The 22,392-nt window shown below is 42.9% G+C and overlaps 1 protein-coding gene across 8 annotated transcripts in view; it reads right to left on the bottom strand.

Moving 5' to 3' along the window:
- MGA (MAX dimerization protein MGA) overlaps positions 1 to 22,392 on the bottom strand; it is a 90,363-nt gene that overhangs the window by 39,800 nt on the left and 28,171 nt on the right. For 5 of the 8 annotated variants that reach the window (XM_039538132.1, XM_039538134.1, XM_039538135.1 and 2 more), the window contains exons 6-15: positions 20,652 to 20,783; positions 19,897 to 19,995; positions 18,301 to 18,950; positions 15,897 to 16,257; positions 14,545 to 14,768; positions 13,415 to 13,561; positions 12,908 to 12,980; positions 10,921 to 11,441; positions 8,598 to 8,895; positions 31 to 666 (exon numbers count right to left, since the gene is read on the bottom strand). In XM_039538132.1, the coding sequence (XP_039394066.1) occupies positions 31 to 666; positions 8,598 to 8,895; positions 10,921 to 11,441; positions 12,908 to 12,980; positions 13,415 to 13,561; positions 14,545 to 14,768; positions 15,897 to 16,257; positions 18,301 to 18,950; positions 19,897 to 19,995; positions 20,652 to 20,783 (3,141 nt within the window). The remainder of the gene's footprint in view (positions 1 to 30; positions 667 to 8,597; positions 8,896 to 10,920; positions 11,442 to 12,907; positions 12,981 to 13,414; positions 13,562 to 14,544; positions 14,769 to 15,896; positions 16,258 to 18,300; positions 18,951 to 19,896; positions 19,996 to 20,651; positions 20,784 to 22,392) is intronic. The other 3 variants (XM_039538138.1, XM_039538139.1, XM_039538140.1) reach the window with 3 other exon arrangements.

Here is a 22,392-nt window from a genome sequence, read left to right as displayed (position 1 = left end):
AACAATTAGCCAGTACTGCCTGAACCTTACCTGGTCTTGGATTCAGTGAAGGACTTGTATTAATTCCAGAGAGTATAATAGGAACAGAACCAACAGATGAGGGTGGAGTGGTCACCATGGATGTGACTGCAGTTGTTGTCACCACAACAAGGGATGAGGTGGTGGTAGGAACATGATGATTAATGGTTGGTGTAGTTACTACAGATTTAGGAAATGATATGGTCGCTACTGGTGTAGTCATTCCAGTTGCTTTTGTTATGTTTACAGTGGCTGTAGGGGTAGTGGGTGAGACAGTAGTACAGGCGCTGGTTTCAGATGTTTCAGAAGCACCAGTAATGGCAATGCCAGGAGGAGAGTGGGTAGATTCATTAGCTCTTGTATGGCCAGTAGTGGTCACAGTAGATGATGCCACAGTGGTAACACTTTCTAAAGCAACTGGAGAGGTGGTGGTAGTTGCAGTGATGGGAGGAGAGACAGTGCAGTAAACTGGAGATGGCCTTGTGGGAACCACTGGAGTGACGACCATTATTGGTGTAGGCCTGACATTGAACTTCTGTGGCCCTGTCAGGGGTTGAGGTGTGCTAACTCCAGGAATCTTCTGCTGCAGAGCTCCCACTTTACTCATCACAAACTGTGTGAACACACCACCAGGTGAGGGTCGAGCAGCTGCAAATAAAAACTTGCAGGTCAAAATCTCAACAGGTTCCCTCTTTGCCCTGCATGAGGTGCTGCAATAGTCAATTTAACAAAAATTAAGGCCTCAATGTTGTTAAAGAGCACCTTGTATATGAACTGAAACATTTCAAAACATGGCCATTCACTTTATTGTTGTCATGAACAGGCTTTATATTATTAAAAATTTATGTTTTATTCAAGATTTACAACTTTCTGCTGCATTTCTTCCTAGCCATGCAAAAGAACCAGTCTCTATGACATTACGATCTTTATTGTGACACTACAAATAGAGAATTACAATTTCATTACATGAAAAAAGGAACAGGAAATAACTGGCTCATAAGGGATTCTCTAATTCTTAAAATCTTCCCATAAAAGCTTCGCTGTGAGGTCTTCCTCCTTTCACTGCGTCTTGGTCTCCATCCCCTTACCACTGCATCCACTTGTTATGCCAGCCACTTATTTCTAAGTTGGGGTAGGGTTTGCCATGCCCCTCACATTGCAATCACCACCCTTCCAGCTGAGGACTGGATGGGACTCCCCTTTGACACAATGTTCAAGCAAGCAGAGGGAGTCACTATTAAGACACTCCCTCCCCTCATCCCTTGCTCTCCAGGGCTCAGAATGCTGACTCCATAGCACCAGGACCCTTATCAGTTGGGGAATAGAATCTGAACATCTAGTGTGACAAGGCAAGCCTAACTCTTAATTAAAAATATTATAATCTTATATGTATGTAGCACCTTTAGTCCAGAAAGATGCCAAAACAGTTTTTACACATTAGAAAAATTACTTCACCCACCATTGAAATGCAGCCACCTCTTCAAAATTGCATAGAAATACAATGCAAAAGTTTACTACAGGAAGGAGAAAACAGCACAACCAGTTTACCCCCTGCAGTGTATTTAGGTAGCAAGAACAAAACTAACCACAAATTGGAATTTTGCCAAAACACAAATTAACACCCCCTTCTCCTGGCTAGAGCTTCTTGGAATTGTTAATGACCAAGTTGTCGGGCTCCTAGATTTCACATCTTACCCAAAAGATAGCACTTACAGCACAGTATCCCTTCATGCCATGCTGGGGGTTCCATTTCAGTACTGACTCAGATAGAAGAGTGCCACACATGTCTTTCAGAAGTAGTTACTCACCTTGTGCAGTAACGGCCGTTCTTCAAGATGTGTGTCGCTATGGGTGCTCCACAGAAGGTGTGCTTGAGCCCCTGTGCTGCTGATCGGAGAACTTCGGTAGCAATGTCCATTTGACCTGCACATGCATTGCTTATTCTTGCGCCCTGCCACAAGGCTAACCACCACATGCAGGCTAACCCTCCTCAGTTCCTTCTCTACCTCAAAGTCATAGACAAGAATTATGAAGTAGAGGGGGAGGAGGGTGGGTTGCGGAGCAACCATAGGGACACACATCTTGAAGAACCATTGTTACTGCACAAGGTGAGTAACTTCTTCTTCAAGTAGTGTACCTATGGGTGCTCCACTGTAGGTGACTCTTGAGCAATATTCCTACTGGAGGGCTGGGGCTTTGGAGTCGGGTCAGTTACAAATGGCAGTACTGTGGAGCCGAAGATGGCATCGGAGGTGGAGTCCCCAGTGATCACATAGTGTTCCGTGAAGGCATGGACAGACGTCCTTCTCACCACTTTACACATTTCTGAGATACGGACATTCTTGAAGAAGGGAACAGATGAGGAGACCGATCTCGTGGAGTGTGTGTGAATACTATCTGGAGAGGTCATGTTGCAAACCAGATAACTGTCCTAGCCTGGTAAAAGGCTAGGGCTCTCCTGACATTTAGTGCATGCAATATAACCTCCCTGTTGTCGCAGTGAGGCTTGGAGTAAAAAATTGGAAGGTGAATCAACTCGTCCATGTGGCGCTGGAAGGTTACCTTAGGGATGAATTTTGTATTTGGCCTGAGCTTAACCTTGGTTCCAAAAGAATACGACCCCTCCGCTCCCTGTCCCCCTGACTGCCTGCCTCCTATCCACCCCCTCCCCCGACATGTCCCCTGGGACTCCGATGCCTATCCAACCGCCCCTGTTCCCTGTATCCCCCACCCCCGGGACCTCCTGCCCCTTATCCAACCCCCACCCCCCACCTTACCATGCAGCTCAGAGCACCAGGACTGGCAGCTGTAAGAAGTGCACCATAAGTAGCACATTCCTATGGGGAGCAATTTAATACACTACACCAGCCCTCCATACAGTTTCGGAACCCTGATATGGCCCTCAGGCCAAAACATTTGCCTACCCTTGCACTAGGTGGACCTGAAGAGAACTGAGAGATAGTCCCGATATTTTTTTGAGTCAGTACATAGTCTCAGATCTTTGGAAGAGCTGCAGATGTTGGGGAGATTTTTTGGGAAGTACAGCAAATCTGGAACCTGGACCATTTTTGCAGGTAAGTACGGCATGTTGAGGACTTTCTACTGTGTAGCAATGCCTCTTGTACCTCCTTCGAGCAGGAGCTCTCTATGCACTGGAACCATGAAGGAGCCATGCCCTGAGGCAAAGAATCCCAGGTTGGGATATAGAGTGCATCCTCTGTTCTGTGAGAGGAGGTACGGAGTGGCATGGAGAGAGATCAGTGGGCAAGTCACGAGTTGTGACAGGTAAGGGTACCAAGTCTATCTTGGCCAAGTGGGAGTGATCAGTATGACATGTGCTCCTTCTCTTTTTATTTTTAATAGGACTTTTGACAGCAAAGGAAACAGAGGAAAGGCACAGAGAAGGTCCCTGTCCCAGGGAAGGAGAGCATCACCCAGGTAGTGTTACCCTATCTCTACTCTGGAGCAGTAACACGGACATTTTCTTGTTCAGGTGAATGGCAAACAGGTCTGTGGTCGGTGTCCCCCACCGCCTGAATAGGTCTTATAGTACTGCTGGATTTATCTCTCATCCGTGGTCGTGTGAGAACATGCAACTGAGACTGTCCGCTATCGAGTTTTGTGTGCCCTGAAGGTAAGCCTCTGATAATGTAATGTCATGGGAAATGCACCAATTCCATACTCTTACTGCTTCTGCCCACAGGGAGGGAGGACTCCTGTGTGCGATACCTTGATCAGCAGGAGGAAACGGGCGCAGGCATTCCTGACCACCCTGAGCTCAAGGAGGTTGATGTAGAGGGATATCTCCATGGATGACCATTTGCCTTGTATTGTGAGGTCATTTAGATGTGCACCCCATTCTATGATGGAAGCACTGATGGTGAAGAACGACAGGGGATGGGGGTGAGGTTTGTGAAAAGGGGATCTCTTGGCAAACATTTTTGCAGGTAAGTACCAGTCCAAGGAGTTTTTGATCCTGGTGGGTCGTGACAGGGGTTTGTCTAGTCTGTCTCCATTTGGTCTGTAAATCGAGTCAAACCACATCTGGAGACATCACATACGAAGCCTGGCATGTGGTACTACCACTGTGCCCGCTGCCATATGCCCCAAGAGTCGTAGGCAGTGTCTCGCTGATGTTTGTGGGTTGTTTTGAATGGTCTGAGTGTGGCCAAAGAGACGAATCTGTGTTGAGGCAGGACACTCTGGCCTGTAACAAGTCGAGGTCGGTGCCTATGAATTCCAGGCGCTGCACTGGAGTGAGGGCTGACTTCTGGTCATTGATCTGTAGGCCCAGTTCCATGAACAAGTCTATTGTGGATTCGGTGACATGGTGAGCCTTTTGGAAGGACCGGGCTCTGAGGAGACAATTGTCCAGGTAGGGGAAAATCGTGATCCCTTGGGAGCATAGGTGCATGGACACTACTGAGAGGACCTCGGAGAATACTCTTTAGCCAGTGATAGCCCAAATGAGGAGTACTCTGTACTGTTAGGGGTCTTGTCCCAGGGTAAATCTGAGTAAGAGTCTGTGGGACGGTAGGACTGCAACATGGAAGTAGGTATCCTGAAGGTCAAGGGCCAAAAACTAGTCTCCCTGTTCCACGGCTGGAATAATCATAGCTAGAGTGACCATCTTGAATTTTTGAGCTTTGACAAACTTGTTGAGTGCTCTGAGGTCTAGTATGGGTCTCCAACTCCCTTCCTATTGGGTATTAGAAAATAGCGAGAGTAAAAACCTTTGCCTCGTAGACGTCAAGGTACTGGTTTCTAGGTCTCCTAACCGGAGGAGACAATCTATCTTGTCATAGTTAACTCTTATGAGAAGGGACCCTGAAAAGGACCACAGGGTAGGATGTTGTGGAATAGGGAGGGAGGTAAAGTAGATGGAATACCCATTGTGAACATTTCCAGGACCCATTGATCCAATGTTACATGTTCCCAGGTGCTGCAGAACGTTGCAAGACAAGCCAAATGGGTATGAAACGTTGGTCAGCTGTTGTGGGGAAATGGTCCGTTGATTCCTTGACCAACACATCAAAATTGGTGTTTGGAGGTGAATGGTTGTGACGTGGAAGGCTGTGGGCCAGATTGTTTACACCTGGGGAACCTAGATTTCTTCCTCTGAGGTCTGTAATAGCAGTGACTTGTGTACTGGGAGTTGCGTGGTTTGTGTGAGGCTGTGGACTGAATTTTCTCTTTTGTTCAGGCATGTAGATCCCTAACGAGCAGAGAGTGGCCCTAGAATCTTTAAGGGTATGAAGAGAGAAGTCCATCTTCACCGCAAACAGCTTGGTGCCTTCAAAGGGAAGGTGTTCAACTGCAACTTCTTTAGGGAAGTCCAAAAGGTGTAACCATGACGCATGTTGCATAACCACTGCTGTGGAGATGGACCGGGCCACTTTATCAGCTGCATCGAGGGCAGACTGTAGTGCTGTTTTGGCTACTAGCTAAGCCAAAATATTACGTCCTGGTTAGGGAGACAGAATTTCTCTATGACTCGGGAAGCTGATTGATAAAGTTGCTACGTTTCGAATAGTTGACATGGATGGCTTGATAATAAGCGATTTGGAACTGTAGGGTGGCCAAGGAATAGGATTTCCTCCCAAAGAAGTCCAAGCATTTCCAATCCTTGTCGTAGGGAGTGGACCTCATTGGTGGTGATGGCCCCAAGAGTTTACAGTGTCCATGATGATGGAATTGGGGGGAGGGTGGGAGAAGAGAAATTCTGTCTCCCTAACCAGGACGTAATTTTTTTTATCAGCCCGCTTACAAGTAGGCATCACCAATGCTGGGGTCTGCCATACGTTTTTTGCGGGGTCCAGGACAGCCTCATTAATGGGGTGGACTATTTTAGAGGATGAGTGTAGTGTGTCAACTAGTTTGTAATGGGTTTCCTTGACTTCCTCCAAGGGTATCTGCAGAGTATCTGTAACTTTCTCTGCCAAGTCCTGGAAAAGCTGGAAGCCACCAGCTAAGGAGGTGGAATGGAGCCCGGTGGTAGTGCCTATGGTTAGTGTACCAAGGTAGTGGTGGTGGGGCCATCTGAGGGTATGCTCAGGGGGCCTCTTGATAGTGGGCACCATAGGGAGCACGAGAGGAACAGTGGGAAATGGTCTTCTCTGGCTCACTGTCTGAGTCCACACTAGAGAGCAGAAGTGTGTGGCAGGTAGCAGCGAAAGCTCCCTGACTAGGAGAAGACTCAGTGCCAAGATCCCAGTGCCAAGAAGAGGAGATTCCAGTTGTCATGGATTCCCCGGGCAATGCTCTGGAACTGCTCCCTAAAAAGCCAGTCAGGACTCTGGTGAAGTCTCCTCTCTGTGAGCAGACTGTCTTCAGGGCAAGAAGCTCACATGGCTTCCACCTTCCTGGGTCTGAGCTTGGAGCATTCAGCATCCACTGACCCTCCATGCACTTCCCACAGTGAATCCGCCCAGGCAGGGTCCTGGGGAAGCCAGAGGGTCCTGCACCCCCACTTTGCAGTCAGATGTGACTCTTAGCCAGCCAGTAAAACAGAGGTTTATTAGATGACAGGAACACGGTCTAAAACAGAGCTTGTAGGTACAGAGAAGGACCCCTCAGCGGGGTCCATCCTGGGGGCAGCGAGCCAGACACCCATGTCTGCACTCACTCCTCATCCCCAGCTAGCTCCAAACTGAAACCCCCTCTAGCCCCTTCTCCTCTGCTGAGTTCCTTTCCCGGGCCAGGAGGTCACCTGACCTCTGTTCTCCCACACCTTTAGAATCCCCTTGCAAGCGGGGAAGGGCCCAGGCCATTAGGTGCCAGGAGACGGAGTGTCGGCCACAAACTGAGGCACCCACACAGTATTCAGAGGCAACATTAAGAACAGTCCCACTTCGTCACACCGGTACATCAGATACTGGAGGTCTCTCGAATGCCGGAATTCCAGTGGTTCTGACCAAACTGGTGCCGCTGGTGGTACTGAGGGAGTCTGGGATCTTGCCTGTACCACGTTAGTGCTGGACGTGGCGTTGATGACAGCGCCAATGGTACAGCGTGTACTGGCAGCATCTTCTTACTGGAGTGCTTGCTCCTACCTTTGTTTGTCTATACCGCTGACCCAGTGTCCGTGCCTTAAGCATGTTAATGATACCTGCCATTCCAGATCTTCATGAGCCGTGGGTACCAGGCTGGGATTATCTACGGACAGATGGTATCGATCATACCTAGCGTCCCTTTCGGGGCTCACTCTGGGGACTTCCCACTCTTTTTTTTGATGAATTACAAGAGGGGGTTGCAGCTGATTTCTTCGACCCACAGTCCTTGGATGTTGAGGGCTGTGGGGAAGACTCACATCTGCCAGGTGACTCTCGGTGCAAGTCTGGGGGAGTGGGGAGGGAGTTTGAGGGCTGCCTCCATGAAGATGCTCTTTTGTCTCAGCTTCCTGACCATTCGAGACACGGGTCTGACAGATACCACACTTCTGTGGAATGTGGCCTTCCCAGAGGCAGTGTATGCGCCGGGGAGTGCTTGTCTGCTACAGGGATGGCTTCTTTGCAGGAGAGGCACTTCCTGAAGCCCGATGAAATGGGCATACCCTGCTGGGGTAAGAGTCCCCAACAAAAAACAGGGGGAAATAAAGTATTTTTGTTCAGGAAGAAAAAATAAAGAGGAAAAAAAAAACTACAGCTAAGACTGGGGAGACTAACTACAGAAATGTTAAAGAAGCTAATGGTCACAAATGGACTGCTAATGGCTCCATCTCTAGCCGGGGCAATTGAGAAGGAACTCAGGGCAGGTTAGCCCACGCATGCTGGCTAGCCTCATGGCAGGGCACGAGGAAAAAGACTGCACATGTGTGGGTCTAATGGAGATTGCTACTGAAATCCTCCGATTAGCAGTGCAGGGAGGCAAGCACACCCAGAATGGAGCATCCATAGGGACACTACTCGAAGAACCTTTTGTTTACACTTTGGAAGGTCTCCCATCCAAGAACTGACAAGGACCAACCCTGCTTAGCTCGTGAAACCTAATGAGATTAGAGACCAGTGTGATATGGCTGCTCACATTTTGTTCTCTTATTCCAGATTTTGAACATCTTGTTTTTCATTGTGTCTCTTCATGTGTCTTTGCTCTTTTCATACATTACACTGACCTGACACCTGAAGTTCAAGTGTAATACCACCATTAGAAAAATAAAAATACAAGTGAAGAACCACAGACTAGACTCATCCTAATTCTTTTAACCCTTGGGTTTAAGAAATTCTCACCAATAAAGACAGATGATAAAGATAAGAAGGTTCAAATCAGAAACACCCAGTCAGAACAAAAATCCAACTTTAAACACTCAATTAGTGCTTTTCCATTCAATCTCCGTTGTCCTGACTTTTTTATTTAATCCTACCGCAGCACATTTTCAACCTTTGCAAACATAATTCTAACCTAAGATAAAATTTAGTGTTTTAGGTAAAGAGGTTATTTATTGCAGAGGCAGTTTAGGTAGGCAACTTTAAGAGCCAAAGACAGTGTGCGCTGTTGGACAGAAATCAACAGCAATGCTGTACACTCATTCTCTATTTTATGCTTCAGGCAACTTAAAATACAGTAAGTAAGTTCCAACCTACCTATCTGTCTCTGTGCTGGGACATGAGCTTTCAGAGTCGTCACAGTGGGGGTTGAAGTAGTGCTGATGGAGGATGTAGTTTGGGGAGTTGATGTGGTGGGCACCTGGACTGATGGTGTCCCGGAAGCAGCTGCCTTAGCATTGGATGCTACCTTGGAGATCACAGTACTGAGGGTTGAGAGATCAAGTACTGTGGGTCGCAGCCTGCCTGTGATATAAGCAGCTAGCCGATTGGCTGGATGTAATGCCCCCATCAGTCCCAAAAGGAGTTTGGCCTGAGGATAACTTTTACCATTAACCTGAAAGAAGTGGAAAAGGGAAATTCTGTGAAGAAGAAGGAAAAAAAAAAAACTTGCTAATTTACCACCTTTAAACAAGGTGTTTCATTCCATGGGATTTCCAAAAGTGCTTTTCAGAGTAACATTGCAATTCAGAATGGGCATTATTAATCTGCTTTCTGCTCAGGATAACTCCAAGCAATTATTTCACATCTCTTTATAACCCATAGATTTTAGATGCCATTCAGACTCTAGGAGGAAGGATATTCACAAAGAACCATAGAGTCTAAAGATACTGAAATGAAGTAGAATGAAGCTGGCACATAGTTTTCCTGCATTTTGACTTGTGTCTCAGTCTTGACTAAAGATGGATATTCAAACTATGTGAGGATGAAGCTTTGAATGTATCACTCTAACTAAACTAATTACCTTTGGTGGCAGTCCGGAGACGCAGAAGAAAGAATACTTACAGTGCCATGCACATTGGGACAAGTCTTTGAAAAGAGACTGCAAAACAATTTACTTTGACAATATTTTTCATTATTACTCTTGCTATTATTTGTTATTGTAATAGGATGTAAGACACTACTTGGTCCCATTTGAATAAGGCGCTAGCTCCAACTCAGCTTCTCCCTCCCATTGCACAGGAGTTAAAAGGAAGGGCTACAAGAGTGGTTGTTTGGGAGACAGATGGAGTAGAACATCTTCAAGAAGAATGGACTACACACCTGTGGTCACTGCACTGTGTCAAACTCTAAGCTGTAGAGCTTTATTGTTTATTTTCTGGCTATATTAAACTATTTTAATTTTCATGATGTCAACAGCACCCTCTAAGCTTCCACAATAAATCTCAAAGAGACCCTACAGACTAAAGTCAATATTTAAAAAAAAATGGACTGGTTATTTTCGATGCTCAGCTTGAGACACATTAGAGGGGACTGATTTCCAGAGAGATGAACATTCATCTTCTGAAAATCAGGTCTACTTAAGGTGTCCCAAAAATGGAAGTACCCAAGATCAGTAGTCACTCTTGAAAGTCTTATAATAATAATAGGAGATATTCCTATCTCCTAGAACTGGAAGGGACCTTGAAAGGTCATCAAGTCCAGCCCCCTGCCTTCATTAGCAGGACCAAGTACTGATTTTTGCCCCAGATCCCTAAGTGGCCCCCTCAAGGACTGAAATCACAACCCTGGGTTTAGCAGGCCAGTGCTCAAACCAAGACTGTTTTTGCTGATGAATTAATTAGAAAAGTTAAAAATGTATATATTTGTCCGGCTTCTCCTTATGCTGGCACTGTATTTGTATAACTTCATGCAAACACAGTTTGCTCTTTTTTCATTCATATGCTTTTCCTAACATGTTCTCACTGCTTTCTCTATCAAAGATATCGGTATTTAACAAGAGGTTTCACCTGACTTCATAGTTTATCCTCTCCTACTTGATCCTACAGTTAATTCATAATGCTGAATTTCTGATACCAATAATTTCCAAGAAACCAACTGATTTCAGATTCAGGACTATGACATCACTTCAAGATCAAAAACCTGGTCTGAAAGGGATTAGCAGACAGATAAGGATGCTAAGTTATTGCACGAAGCAATTAAGTTTGTTCAGTCTCCTTTTAAAGATCTTCCCCAGCGTGCATCTTTCTCTAAGTTTGTTTCTTCTGTGGCCCTGGGCACCCATTGATTAAAGACAGAGCCAAGTGCATCTGTTGTAAGTTTTCCAAACACAGTATCAGAAAGACCCTGATAAAGTTTTTGCATCTTGGCTATCCAACCCCCAGAACAAGCAACAGGACAATCTAAATGACTATGCTTCAGATTTCTAATCTGCATACAGAATGTTACTACTGACTAACTCCTGAAAATGACAAGCCTGTGTAACTGACTGAGGACTTAACCGCAACATCTCCCAGATAGTATGAAAGTCTATTTGATAGACAAAGGGCCAGGTAGTCAGTAAGTTCTTGTATCATGAAGGAGTTCAGGAACAGTGGAAGAAATGGAATCTAATCTCCACAGTAAAGGCAGAAGGACCCACCTGAATCAAGCCTGAGGGGCTCAAATTAGCTTTGCGTTTGTAGGCGACCAGCTTTCCCGCAGGAGAAAGCCCTGTATAAAAAGGCAAGCCTTTTTCCCCCTGCAACGTCTCCCGTAGTTTGTCCAAGGTATCTGCCCGCAAGAACTTTATGTTTTCTGATATTTTGCATGATGACACTGAACTATCAGGAATCTCCAAGACAGGCATCTCAGGCTTCTCACCCTTGTCCTGGCAGGAAGGCATTGAGATTTTCACTCTGGAGGAATAGATGGGAGGGTTCTTCTCATCCCGGGACTTGTGTTCTGAAGCCAATTCAATAATGAAGCTACCCACTTTGAGGGACTGTGGCATGTTACTGTTGATGTGTTGTGATAGGATGCTTAAGATCTTATTGCGATCCTCCTCCCAGTTGCAGTCAGAGATAATCTCGATAAGTTTGGCTGGCCCACCTGGAGTAGTGTGACGAACGTAGGAGGCGGAGGAGGATTCCCCCTCACTACGGGAAGACCACCAGCTTTCCTCTGAGAAAGAATTGAAATAGGTTTCTGCAATACTATGGAATTTTAATACCTGGACATTCAATATAGTTTTATTCTCCCCACCTCCACCCTTGTATTAGCAGCAGGGAAACAGAAGTCAAATAATAGCTCAGAGCACCACTCCCTACTTCACAGTGATACAAAAACCGATAAAACCTCAATGGAGAACTAACAATTCCAACCTCCTTATGGTTCATTCCATGCAGCCATACCACCTTGTATTGCAACCCCATCACATCTCACAAGCTAAACAAGGCTGGGTCAGTTCAGCACAGGGAGGCAAGGACTCCAAGGAACACCAACATGCAGCTGAGAGTGGTGTTGGTGACTCAGTAGGTGGTACTTTCCCCTGGGAGTCAGAAAAGAATCAATGTCCCATAATGGCATTAGGGAGCAAGCACAGTGCTGTCTTTTGTAGGAGACATAAAACAGAGGCTTGACCTTTTGTTGTCATTAGCGATTCAATGGCACTTTCTGAAAATGGTAAGGATGTTGAGCCCTGCGTCCTGGCCACGTTTAAATCTGGTAATTAATTTCTGCCTACCCAAATTCACTGGCATTTTCAAATGGATGTATTTTTTCCACTTCCCATCCTTAACTGTAAATAGCTGCCAGATTTCATGTCAAAGAAGGCTTATTCAGTGGTGGATGATGTGTTCTCTTTAGACTGTATAACATTTTTAAAGCTCGTAGCACCCTATAGGACACTCTGAGTTGAAAGATAACGTATAAATGCAAGATATTATTCCAGACGCTTATTTAATCTATTTCTTTATGGACTGGAAGTCTCAAATTCAGTTTTATATTATGCACTGAGAAAAGTCAGTTTATCTTAACCTTTCAATTCAAACTAATGGAGGTTTGCTGCAAAACGGTGCCAAGCATAATGGTGAAGGCATCCCCTTGCCCCATATAACTCTAGTTGGAAAATTCTACAAAGGACTCCACAAGCCTGACAGTGTAACGTGGGTGTCAGAGCCTTCTGTAACAAGAGTGTGGTAATAAAAAACCCCAAGCATCTTATGGTCACTTGTGAACACAAATCTACTGTGCAACAAAGCCTTGTACTACTAACCAAGCCATCATAATAACTGCCATTTTAAATTTTAGAGCAGCGCTTGGTCTAGACATTTAACCTGTTTTGCATTCCACTGTACTTGTACACAATTCCTGACAAATCAGGTGACTGAATCAAAAACATAAGATAATTTTATTAATAACTGTAATAACACAAGACCTGAAGTGTTGAAAATTACAAATAGAGTACTTTGGTACACCATTTAAAGGTACCATACCTGGTTAAATGGGTCTCAGATTGCCTTATGAAAGTTCTAGGCACATCACCTTCTTGGACTCTCCCTGCATGGTTTCATCAATATCTACAATATTTTTTACCAGAAACTTACAGGTAGCAAGCAGTTAAGTTTAGCTCAAAACTCAAATCTTACCTCCTGATTTATCAGTGTCTTTCTCCATCTCACAAAGTTCTTTTTTAAGGGTCTGGTGCTCAGGATCATGCTCCTGGGAGAAGAAGAGAGAATAAGTTGGGGCGGGGAGGTGAAGAAAGAGAAAAATTTTACTTTAAACGTGACATCACGTTTTCTTCAACATTAAAACATGTTTTAAAATAAACTAGTTCACCACTCCAGAGCTCAACATAGTAAAGAAACATATCCACTAGCATTTCCAAAAATACAGTTCCAATCTCATGATGGCACTATGAATGAATGGACATTTAAAGCACTACACATAATCCTACATCTGGCTGCAGGAAGGTTCCAGATAAGACAATTTCATATTGAATGTGTGGATAAATTTTTCAAGAACATTTACGTGATTTAGGAGCCTAAGTCCCGTCTTCAAAAACAACTTAGGTGTTTATGAAAATATTATCCAACATCTTAATGCATGAAATGGTCAATAGAGGAGTTTGTGGACAAAAGATGACATCTCACCTTTCCTGTACGATTATTTGAATTACAGATATACGGGTCCTTCTGCTGCTTTTTTTCCTCCCTTTTGCATTCATACGCTCGGACCCGGGCACAAGTCATCATCCTCTCAAAGTACAAGTAAACAGGATCCTTGTCCTCATCCCGAATCTGCAATTCAAACAGAACCACTTCACTCAAGATATATATCGGAGCTGTGAAACAGCTACATAGTCTAGTATCCTTTACCTCCAGCAGTGCTACAATAAACAGAAAAAATAGCAAGGGGCGCTCCTGCTTTAAAGGTGCATTTTCCTTCCTAGTACCAGACGACCTCCATCTAGGTTTTACTTCTGAATTAGGTTTTAAGTAAAAAATCTAGGTGCAAAGACAACTATTCTGCTTAACCTGGTAGATGATAAACAGAGAGATTTTGCTTTGAGGCAACCTGCTGAATTCTGGTTACATCTCTAGATGCTTCTCTACTAATATCACTGTGGAAGGTTTTATATTTCACATTTTCATGGGCTAAAACACAAAGCAGACTTTTCAATGCTTTGGCACTGGAAATCAAAATGTCTTCATGGTCCAAAACAAAAATCCATTAGCTCAGTGGTTTGAGCATTGGCCTGCTAAACCCAGGGTTATGAGTTCAATCCTTGAGGGGGCCATTATAGGGATCTGGGGCAAAAATCTGTCTGGGGATTGGTCCTGCTTTGAGCAGGGGGTTGGACTAGATGACCTCCTGAGGTCCCTTCCAACCCTGATAGTCTATGATAAGCTACGTTGAGTAGCTCAAGTATTTAAGGAAATGGTATGTTCTATATTTTGCAAAATAGCATGCATTATTGTGATTTTATACAAAAGGTTGCTAGAAATTCACAACCCCTTTCATCCATACTTGTACTGATGCAATAATGTGTTTATAAAAGACTGAAACTGATTTTTAAAATTGGGAAGAAAAAAAAAATCAATCCCACCTCATCAAAATTCTATTTACAAAAGTATCCAATTATGGACTTAAATCTCATATCAACCTACTTCAGATACTGATTTGTCCAGATTTTTAGGTGAAGACTGGTTTGTTTTCTTAACACAAAAGGAGGTTTTGCCCTCTTCCTTTGAAAATAGAGCATCTTCCTTTCCTTACTTACCACTGGGTTGGGTTTGGGAATATACACTCTCCCTGGTTTGACTCCATTGGAAGATTTGTTCTTACTGGAAGGCAAGACCTCTGGGGTAGGCAGCACCAAAGGTTTCATTGGTTCAATGACAGATGGTGTTGGGATGTAAATTGGTTCTGGATCTATCTCTCCTTCTACTTTTATCCATAATGGACAGTTCCTAATAGGCTGCTCTGGCTCTGTATCACAGATAGCTGAAAAATGAAAGAGGAAAAAATGTTTTTTTAAAACAGCTTATTTTTGCACTGAAAATGTCTAGTCTAATGCTACAGTAATTACAGAAATATCCATCTAAGTCTAAGCACTGCCTACATAGTTAACCACTCACATTCCCAGGAAATAGCACTAGTTATCTTTCTGGGCTCAAACTCTAGGCAAGAGTGACTGTGCTTGTCCACACCATGGAGAAGGGGAAAGGAACCAAGGTAAAAATTACATTAAACTTCATCTTAATTTACCAAATGCCAAAAGGAAGAGAGAATGCTGTCACTGTTTAAATATTAAACAAAAACAAAGAAAGTAGTTCTACACATTGTGCAATTTTCTTCGGTGTTGTGTAATAAAATCAAGACACCCAAGACTTTGTGATGTTTCTCTGTAGCGTGAGAATCATATTCATTCCATAAATCAAACTGACTGGAAAATGATGAGACAGTGCCATCAATATTTTAGAGTAGGAACAAAGTATATTCCACATCAATTTCAACCTCTCTTTAGTGGTTAATACATTACTGACAGATGTCATCTTATTTCCCTGAGTATACATTAGGGGCCAGCCCCTCAGCTGGTATAGAAGTCAGCATAGCTCCACTAACTTCAATGAAGCTAAGACAATTAACATCAGCTGAAGATATGGCCCTAGATGTTCAGTTGTTGTGAGAGGGATTAATGAAATATGGGGAAAAGCAAACAAGGAAGTGAATAATACTGAAGTCCCAAATTACATAATGATCAACCTGTTGTGACTCACCTCCTGGGCCTTTGAACTGATTTAGGAAGATAATCAAGTGACAGACTTTTTACAAGTACCTTGAACGATACCTGGCTATATCATAAACACATAAAAAGTTCCAAAAATGTCAACCATGAAGTTAAATGAATGGCAGATTTCTAAAATATCAATAAAAGTAAGAAACAAGATTTGCTTCTAGTTAGTTTCTGGAAAAGTAGGTGGAAGTTGCATGTACAGAAATCTCTTAGAACTCACCCTACTTTCTTGATTCAGCAATGTGCTTGCTATAAATTCAGCATAAAAATCTCATGAAAAAGCACATGGCTTTGAAATTGCTTTGAGTGATCACTCTGCCGCTAGTAATACTCACTGTATTCCACCTTCTTTCTCCTCCTCCTATCTTTCTGTTTCAGCTCATCTTCCTCCCCATCACCCTCTTCTTCCAACTCCTCCTCTTCCTGCTGATCTTCCCCTTGTGGCCCATAGAATATAAGGCTTCCACGCACAGCTTTCTTCAGGATTTTCTTGTGTTTGGATCCTCCCTTTACTAGTAACACCCTTCTTTTCAAGCAAGTGCAGCCAAACATACAGTCAGGCCTGCGACAATGGGTAGGCTGACGCTTTTCCAGTGCTAGACTAGCACAGATACAACCCAGACGGCAGAAATCATTGTTGCAAGGTGGTGCTCGCCTTCTGATTATTTTGTGGATAGGTTTATTTTTAAGAGAAGCCTAAAGTTTAAAAAAAAATATATACATATACATTTGAAATTCTACTGAGATAAAAAACATGCATGCATACATGATCTGCATACACAATCAATGCCACCACACAATTTACATGAGGTACAGAATTTGCAATTTAAACTGAATGATAGGACAAAGAATGGTGTCTTAAAGGTGATGGTCGGGCCCATCCCACCCTGTTTGACAGGTCTGGTTCTGCCTTTGAGCAAGCTGCCGTCAGGAGAAGACCAACTATAAGGAAGCTGCGGACTTGCCCTGCGCAGAAGAATTTGAAATTTACACTGAATGACAGGACAGAGGACAGCTGCACTAAAAGTTGCTGTGAGGTCATGTCAGCTGATGTTCTATAGTGGGTAATCCGGGAAGCAGAAGAGCTAAGACTCATACTTAATGATTAGGGCACTACCAAATTCATGGTCCATTTTGGTCAATTTCACTGTCATATGACTTTAAAAATAATAAATTTCATGATTTCAGCTATTTAAAGCTAAGATTTCACAGTATTGTAATTGTAGGGGTCCTGATCCAAAAAATGAGTTGTGGGGGGGAGGGGGAAGGGTCGCAAGGTTATTGTAGGGAGGGTTGAGGTACTGCTATGCTTACTTCTGCGCTGCTGCTGGCAGTGGCTCTGCCTTCAGAGCTGGGCAGCTGGAGAGCGATGGCTGCTGGCCGGGAGCCCAGCTCTGAAGGCAGAGCCACCGCCAGTAGCAGCGCAGAAGTAAGGATGGCATGGTATGGTATTGCCACTGTTACTTCTGCACTACTATCTGCAAAGCGGGACCCTCAGTCAGCAGCCACCACTCTCTAGCCACTCAGCTCTGAAGGAAGCAGCGCAGAAGTAACAGTGGCAATACTGTGACCCCTCTCAAATAACCTTGTGACCCCCCTGCAAATCCCTTTTGGGTCATGACCGCCAATTTGAGAAACGTTGGTCTCCCCCATGAAATCTGTATAGTATAGGGTAAAAAAATACAAAAGACCAGATTTCACGGGAGACCAGATTTTACAGTCTGTGCCGCATTTTTCCATGGCCGTGAACTTGGTAGGGCCCTATTAATAATACACCTAGGAATTGACATAAGCAGGACTTATTTTCAATTAATTACATTAAAGCAATGTCAATTTTGTGCAAAGTTAAAAAAAAAAATCAGGAAATGCCAAGTTACCATGTACCTGTATGTTTTATGGTACATGGTTAACAAAATTAACAGACTATATTAAAATACATATCAAAATTCTATGTTTATATAACATTGTTTGCACACTGAAAATTCCAGGACGTACAAAAGTTATGATTCCTAGAGCAACATTAATTTCTTTTCTTTCTTTTATATGTATCTTTTCCCATGCTAGGTGTCTTGCAACTGTCACTTCTACTGGGCAGACAGTAGGCTTTCACTGTATCCCAGGTGGGTAGTGCCTCTTGCCAATACCATTGACAAATCCAACACCATTATTGGCAATGTAGGTCCCAGAATAGCAGAAATACTATTAAACAAAAAGAGATGGCTTCTCTGGGTTAGAAATTCTTCTTGAAGAGGACAAAAGCGTCTTCACTGGGGAGTCCTGATTAAGAAAATTATATTGTATCAACAATTTTTAATTCAAATTATAGCTGTTGCTACAATAGAAACATGAGGCCAAGACAAGACAAGACAAGACAAGAAGTTAATAGTGTGGACGAGGGTGGGGACTGCCAATAGAACTATTCACTTTTGCTGGGTAACTGTTCTTCTGAAATGACAAATCCCTTCCTCCTTTACAGTACAAGTCAGTGAATTGAGTCAGGAGTTCAACTGTACTATTTCCAACTGTCTAAATTGCCTGGTACAGATAGACAATTAAGAAAACATTTTCTTGACTTTTTCTATAGAGCAATACATCTAACTGGTAAGAAAAAGTGATCCCTCACCCTGTATATTTTTATTAGCATCGTTATCTCTTTGTTAAACCTTAGCTACGAAGCACTGGAGTGCAGAAGTAGTAGGTATGATAGGGAAGGGAAGAGAGGCAATTACAGTAGCTTACCTGAGCAGTGAGCAGAGTTGCCAGGGATATGTCTGCTCGTTCTTCTGTGATGTAGGTCCGTGGTTTCCCATCCCACAATGCACAGTCCTCTAAGTCCATCAACTTCACCTGAGACTTAGACAAACCTGGTGGGCGAGTAGCCTGTTGTTGCTGGTGTGCCTGACGCAGACTGATCTGCTTTGGCAACATGTTTTCATCTAGAGCTGGCACCATAAAATTATCCACCTGATTAGCCATGTTGCTACTTGGCAGAGACTTAGTGACCTTCTCCCCTGGGACTGAAAAGCTGTGTTTCTGCTTTAATACAACAGGTGAAGGAAGTATGGGTTTGTAGGATGGTTTTACTCGGGTCTTTGAAGCTGTCTGTTTATTCTGAGTTTTCATCTTCCTAGAGGCAGAAGACACAGAGAGAGGCTTGAAAGTATAAGAGGTGGATGGAGTGCTGGTGGATTGCTTCTTTAGAACACTGTCTAGTGTTCGTACATAGCTAGTGCTCTTGGTTGGAAGCTGATAAACCACAGGAGAAGTGGAAGTGCTGGAAGAGAATCCCATGCTTGTTTCCATCAGCTTCCCTTCATTTTCCAGGTATTCATCCAGCTTGTCGCTGCAGAAAGCAGAGCGATTCTTCAAAGAGCCCTCTGAACCACTACCTGAATAAATATGGAATCCAAATACACAGGAAATAACTCCAGAGAAAGTACACTGCCAGTTCTCCTAATAAGTAGAGTCAACAGAGAACAGTAATTTCTTTACCTTTCCAAAGCTTCTATACAACATTTGGGTATGAAATGGGTGATCGTAGCACAGCATGCATGCCAAATATGGCCACTCAGTTCAGCAATGCACCTAGCAGCCACTGGAATCTTTGATATGGATGGGTGGCTCATAGAAGTTACAAGTCTCAGGGTGCAGTGTTCCATCTCACTCTGAATGGGCAACTATGAAGACCTTTCTGGAGCACTACAAACTAGGATATGTAGTCCAAGCTACACCTTTGCATTAAAAAAGATTAAAGTGGTTGCAATCTAACTACAGTTTATTTAAATTCAGTGTAGCCGTCTGGCTCCTGACAAGTTGCCAAAAGCAGCTTCCTGTTAGGCAAAGGTTGGGTTTCCCTCAACGTATGAAGTATCTACTCCCATTAAAATTGTAAACATATATACTGAAAAAAATTGCCTTTCTTCCCCCAAAAGACAGTCTAAAGCAGTACTGAAGATAAGAGTTCCCACACTTCTCCAAACAAGGGTTGCTTATATAGAGTCCAAAATGGATCAGTAATAAATCTATTTCAGTTAGCTTTTGCCTTTTCTCAGCAGTCATTTGTATAAAATAAAAAAAAAAATCACACTTTTATCCTATTTCAAAGTAGAATAAATCACAATGGGAAAATAAAATCTCTCTCCTCCCACAAAACCCTATTCAGACCTTTGAAATCTGTACCAATGAAATCACAGTAACCAGAGGTTCTTTACTCATGACCATTTCTGCTCCAAAAATTTCACTAATAATTAAAATAAAGCAGTAAGTAAACTGAAAGGATCTGGACAGAAAAAGGACCACATTTATCACATGGAAACACTCTTTTCTACCTCTTACCTTCATTTCTAGAAGCACCGTGAAACTTCCCTCGCCAGCCCTTGATCTTGGTGAAATCATTCGTTTTCCCTGTCCTGGAAACAAAGGGAAACCCAGCATCTGGAAAGAAAACAAGCCAGGCTCACCTTATCAACCCAGGTGCAAAAACAACATTACACATGAATGAATAATGATCCTCTACATGTGGAACAAAACCACTTCTAACTCAGCCCCCCAATAACATGGAAGTCTAACTGACTGACTACAGCACCCTAAAGCAAAAAGTAACAGAAAAAAAGGCTTAGAATGGACATTTGGGGCCTCAATTTCAGCGGTCAGGTCTATATGAAATATCACCAATACTGTACACACAAATGACTCCATGCGTACATGCAAACTGGAAATTTTCTTTGCGCTCATGGCTATATGCGTCCATTAGGGAAAACCCAATTTTATACACATACATGTGTGCGTGCACTAGGTAGGTGTACAGCTGCATGCCAATGCCATTACTGAAAATCAGAGCCTGACAGTCACATGGCAGACCCTTTGATCAAGAAGTACATAGTAATTTAACAGCAAGTTTATGATACGTGGCTTTCATATAAAGATTCCTCATTAAAAACAAAAAATTCCTATGCATTACCTTCTCGTCACTGATATTCAACTTTATTTAAAACATCTATTCCACATACACAACTAAACCCATCCCTTCCAACCCTCAACAATAATGCTGAAAGAATAAATAATGTATTCTGAAAGCACTGTTTACCTACCCGAACAGCCAGGAACAACTCTTGGGTAGTTCCACAAAGAGTAGTTTTTTGAGTAGGAAAGCGGGAGCTGCACACCCAAATATTTCAGGTCAATGCTCATTGTTGGGTCCACAGAATTCAACTTCAGTCCCACTGCAAGAAGCAAATACCAGTGAAAATCACATAGCCATGCAAACTATGTTAGCAAAAAGAAGCAGCAAATCTTTTAAGAAGATACATTTATCAACTTCTAAAGTAATTTTTTATTACTTGTATAAGAGTTTGCATTCATTCCGTGTTTTAACAGATTTGAAAACGGAAAAAAGAATGGCCAGGGGTTCCAGTTTCCCACCAGACTTCAACTCCTATGCAATTTACATACTACAGTATCTGAGATCATACCACCCTATTAAGATATGCTTGGGATGAGACAAAAAGGAAAAATCAGTTCCATCTCTCTGTCCTGGATAGAATGTAAAGATCCCTTTGCACTTTTTGAAAAAGAAGAAAGGGTTAACCCTCTGTTCTCCTGGGCAACTTTCCTTATCTCAAAAACAGGTGCTAATATCCAAAAGCTGGGTGTAAAATATTGCTTAATTTTTAACTGGACACGGTATTCCTTATTTCTTATTTTAAAACTGTTACTTACTGTTGTTGTCCACCACTGAACAGCTGTAGTGGGTGAAGTGGTTCCTGAATACTGTATTTATTTTATATCAATTTACTTACACACACTAACATGTTTTTTGGAAGAAAAAGTCCTATAAAATGGAATTAATGATTATGGCTATTGTATTTACATATTCAGTCACTGCACAATCAGTATCTTATTCATGGAATTCTCATTTTTTTGTAAAGTATTATGGAATACTGTTACTTTGAGAAGCACTGTATAAAAATAAACTTTCTTAGTGCTTGTCTACATTACCCGCTGTATCGAGAGGCAGCACTCGATCCAGCGGGGGTTGATTTATCACATTTAGTCTAGATGTGATAAATCGACTGCTGAGCGCTCTCCCGTCGACTCCAGTACTCCACCAAGGCAAGAGGGTCAGGTGGAGTCAATGGGAGAGCGTCAGCCGTCGACTTACTGCAGTAGACCAATGTACGTAAACTTCAGCTATGTTATTCACGTAGCTGAAGCTGCGTAACTTATATCGATCCACCCCAGTGTAGACCAGGCCTTAGTAAATGAGCAGAAAAACAAAGTGAAAGAAGTAACAATTGTACAGAATAAGTCAGCAGAGCAAGCTGCTAGGTACAAAGGAATTTCTAGACTCTAATCCCCTTCCATTCCCCATGTGCTTTTCCTTTAAGGAAGCTTGCAATGTTTGGGGTAAAATAAAGGTATACCAACCATCATATTCCCTTTCTCTCAATTTAAGCAGCAGAAGGGGGATACTAAGTGAACAAGTTGATCAATAACATGGTTCATCTGGAAATGTACAGCTGAACAATTTAGGATCTAGGTAATAAAAGTTATCCTTCGTATATGCATGATTATTTACATTTGAATATGTACATATTGTGCTGTGGAATTTTTTTTTCTGAGAAGCCCCAGACTGAACAAGTTTGTGGAAAAGTCCTCATCTCATCCCAGAATACATCAATTCATGTCAAAATTAAAATGACAAGAGATGAATTTTAAAACAAAAACAAACAACAACAAAACAGAACAGAGTTTTCTTCAAGCCTCCAAATTAAGGAATCCCAAGCACGATCTTTTCTTTATTTCATGTGTAACATTCATTTCCTCACATCC

Source organism: Mauremys reevesii, linkage group 4, assembly GCF_016161935.1.
Source record: "Mauremys reevesii isolate NIE-2019 linkage group 4, ASM1616193v1, whole genome shotgun sequence".
NCBI classification, from domain to species: domain Eukaryota; kingdom Metazoa; phylum Chordata; order Testudines; family Geoemydidae; genus Mauremys; species Mauremys reevesii.
Note: the sequence above shows the minus strand (reverse complement) of the source record. Positions and strands in the feature narration are given on the sequence as shown.